At 38.2% G+C, this 3,623-nt stretch overlaps 1 protein-coding gene across 1 annotated transcript in view; it reads left to right on the top strand.

Moving 5' to 3' along the window:
• Positions 1-1,092: 1,092 nt before the first annotated feature.
• Positions 1,093-3,623, top strand: part of LOC137970529 (uncharacterized) — a 16,240-nt gene continuing 13,709 nt past the window's right edge. The window contains exons 1-2 of the mRNA XM_068817047.1: positions 1,093-1,939; positions 3,339-3,548. Coding sequence (XP_068673148.1) covers positions 1,355-1,939; positions 3,339-3,548 — 795 coding nt within the window. The 5' untranslated portion in view covers positions 1,093-1,354. The remainder of the gene's footprint in view (positions 1,940-3,338; positions 3,549-3,623) is intronic.

Below are 3,623 nucleotides of genomic sequence, written 5' to 3'. Positions count from 1 at the left end.
AAAATTCCCTTTAAAGAGATCCACTGTTTAAACAAAAAAACAGTTTAATTAAACGCAGGAAATAATGTTTACAATCAAGTTTAATTTGTTCGAAAACGTATTCAAGAGAGCGTTTGTATCGGAAAATCAATGAATTCCGAATCTGAATTGCTTTTCTTTGTTCTTAAATTTCGTGGGCGCCGTCATTTTGAATAACTGGTACAAGTTACTCCGTAGTTATCAATCAAAAGTTTTTTTAGTAAGAAACATATGTGGCAACCGTTTTCAACATGGCGGGGCAGGGAAATTTGAAAATGAAAAAGGACGATGCTAAAGTCGTTCTTTGCCCTAAAAATCACGTGGTTTGTTTTTGTGAAGGAATATAATTAGGGACTAGTTCCCGTGACTTTTTATTACTTGTATTCACGAATGTGTCCATCTATATGATTTTAAGCCTTAAGTAAATATTAACAGAGAACTCTAATGTCAAATGGAAAGCTTTGTCTGGTTTGAAAAGCGCCTGTCCTGTCTAATTAAACTTCTTTTTTTCTAAGAACGTCTAATTTTGGGACTGAGACTGAACGTTAGTCTTTTGCGATTTGAGTGAGCTTAAAAACGTTCTTAACATGTTCTTACATTTGTTCCACTAAGTTCGACTACACTTTAAAAAAACGTCCCTAAGAATTTAAGTCTAATTAACTCATAAAGCTTCATAATTTGCTGTTTGTTGAGGTTGTTGCCTCCCACCTGGGTCAGTTGATAACCAGTATGAGATTAATTTCGAGGCGAAAGTGATTATTGGAGCAGTAATCCTATGATCTAGTCAGTCTGCAAGAAGGTAAACAAATCTGGGTCAGTCCAAATTTAACACAACAATAAAATATCTTTTCCTCTCAGCGTTTAAATCTTCCTTTCTTCCTGAATGCTGTGCAAGAAATACAGCTTGTTTTGTTTTACAATTCAGATATCATGCATCGGAAGAATAATATTTTTGCAGTTCTTACGTTGGTAACTTTGCGTTCTCATTAGAAGGCTCATTAGAGTTAATTGCGTCCTGTTTAGGGAGCCATTTTTTCATTAATTGCTTTGTTCCACTTCGGTGGATCTTACCACGCAGTAGCCTCGAGGGTTTATGCGTTAGTGTGGCTGAGTAATTATTTTTTGTTATGCGCGGCCCTAGCCTTTAGATTCTCACAAGGAAGAAATGACATACCTTCATTGGGAGCAGAACTGAGTACTGTCCAACCACCTCTCCTTATGGACGGATTGCACGAGTAATCGAGCGAGAGGAGTGCTTCATTACTCGCTACCGCCATGATAGAGCAAACATATTCAGTTTGTTCATTTTAGAGTAGATACAGCGCCTTGTTCTGCCATGGAAAGTTATGAAAAGCAAGTTTTTAAAGAGAAGTGTGATAAAAATGAAGAGTTTGTAAGAGACGACGAAAAAGTTGAACAAAGGACAAGGCTAAGACACAATAAGGCCCGTTTGCTAAGAAGAGCTACATCGCAATGTCTGTTGTCAAGCGACAATCAAAAGGAACTTGTCGTTAAAAGTAAACAGGATTCAACAATTTCGTCTAGCACGAGTGGTTTATTGTTTACTAGACCCTTGTCAAGCTCTTCCAAGGAACAACAGAAGACGCTTTCTTTCCATCGCCCTGAAAGAAGCCGTGCGAATTCATTCAGCGGAACTGGGAATACGATACGCGATGAATTGAAGGCAAAATCGCATCCTCGCCGCCCGAGTTTATCGAGAAAGACTTCGATCCCCACTCTCAACAGGCGGTCGAGCTATTTCAGTTTTCAGAGTATACAGCGTTCTTTGCTGGCGGAGGGAGGAAGTAAATGGCTTTTGAGTAACGATTCTCGTGGATTAGACACAAAACGTAATAGGACTGGCTCTATGCAAATGATAATCTCGTCTGACGAAGGAGAAAACGAAGAAAAGAGGAAATTGGTAAAGTATACATTTTTTCTTCTTGGTGGAAATAAAATGACTGAATTGAACACATTTATTTTCAAAAGAGCAAAAATGTATGATTTAAGCTTTCAAGATTTTAACGATCATCGCGTGACGGTTGTAGTAATTACTGGTCTGTATCTTCCATCACGGGATTTTAAAATATGCCATTCTTTTGTTATTTCGGTCATCAACGACTATACATCGAACAAGGATGTCCACGAATCCCTGGACGTCCGATTCTTTGGCGCACACTTAGAAATTTGAAATAATTTTTCTTGGCCACATAAAAAGACCTGCACTGGGACTGAGGTGGATGTGCAATTACCAAGTTGCACATACTGCTGAAATTGTTCACTTATGCTCAGAAATACACGAAATTAGATTAAGAACATTACAAAATAATGATGCAAGGCTGGTTGTAAGGCTGTGAGACTATATATATTATTTTTTAATTTACCAATATTTTGCCAGGCTCTGCTGCTTTGTTCAGCTGGCCCCTGCATAAAAATTTGTCTACCTAAATTAAATGCACACCCAATTTTGATATCCAGCTCAAAGTGTCTCCTCAAGTCTAAGCCGGCTTTTGCTACCCATAAGGTAAGTGTAAAGGTGTGCGTTATTTTTAGTGCAGGTAAATGCAGCGCTTTATCTGTCCTCGAGTCTGGGGTACACTTTGTGACTTTCATCGTCCGTATAGATTGTGTTACTCACGTGATCAATAAAGCTTGTTTTTTCCACCGAAACGAAGGAAAATGTTTGCATGATGATGGAGCTCAATTCCCGGAGGATTAGTTGGGCACACCAACATGGCCGCCGTTCTATTGTTTAGCAACGCCAACATAGCGGCCGTGACGTCACGTGAGTGATGTTTAAGTTGGGGAGAAGAGAGAGTTTGAACTTCCTGACGCTAATCACAAGCGTCGTACATCTAATCACGTGCTTTTTTCGACATACCAAAAAAGGTCATTTCCGAGTTCATGTCTGCCTCCTCTTCAAAGCGAGTCTAAGTGCGAAGTTTTTGTGATGGTAATTGGTTCTACTTTACGTATGAATGAAAACTAATTTTCATAAGAAAACTTCGCACTTTGACTTGCTTTGAAGTCGAGGCAGACATGAACTCGGAAATGGTCTATTTGCTTTGACTCTAAGTCACATGTAGTACCCAAATTTTAACTTATGTGGTCACGACTAACAGGGAAAAATGAGCTTTGAACTATTGTGTAATTTAAATCAATGTTAAACACCTTCTTGAATAAACATATATTTGAATTTTTTTTTCAGGAGTAAATTATTGTGATAAGTGCGAGGATAACGTTTATCTTAAACTTCTTCTAATACATAATTTCTCTTGAAAAAAAAGTTACATGTTAAATTTGCAATTTTGTTCACGTAGGCTTTTTTCAGGTTCCGCCGCGCTGTTTCTCTCGTTAGAACGTTTACAGCTCTTTATCTTAGCATAAGGAAGTACGCGGATCAGGACAAAACGCGACAGTACGATCTATACTACATGAGGGACATGTTGCCTGATAACAAAGATAGACCGACTCTCATGAAGGAATTGCCATTCACTTTCAATAAGCACCTTTACTCCAGGGAAAATACGGTACAATATCTTTATTTGCTTAGTGAACTACTACGTTTTGTTGAAAAACTCTTAAAGCAGAGATATATATGATAA

This window comes from Montipora foliosa, chromosome 9 (genome assembly GCF_036669935.1).
Source record: "Montipora foliosa isolate CH-2021 chromosome 9, ASM3666993v2, whole genome shotgun sequence".
Lineage (NCBI taxonomy): Eukaryota > Metazoa > Cnidaria > Anthozoa > Scleractinia > Acroporidae > Montipora > Montipora foliosa.
This window is presented reverse-complemented; position numbering and strand designations above follow the sequence as displayed.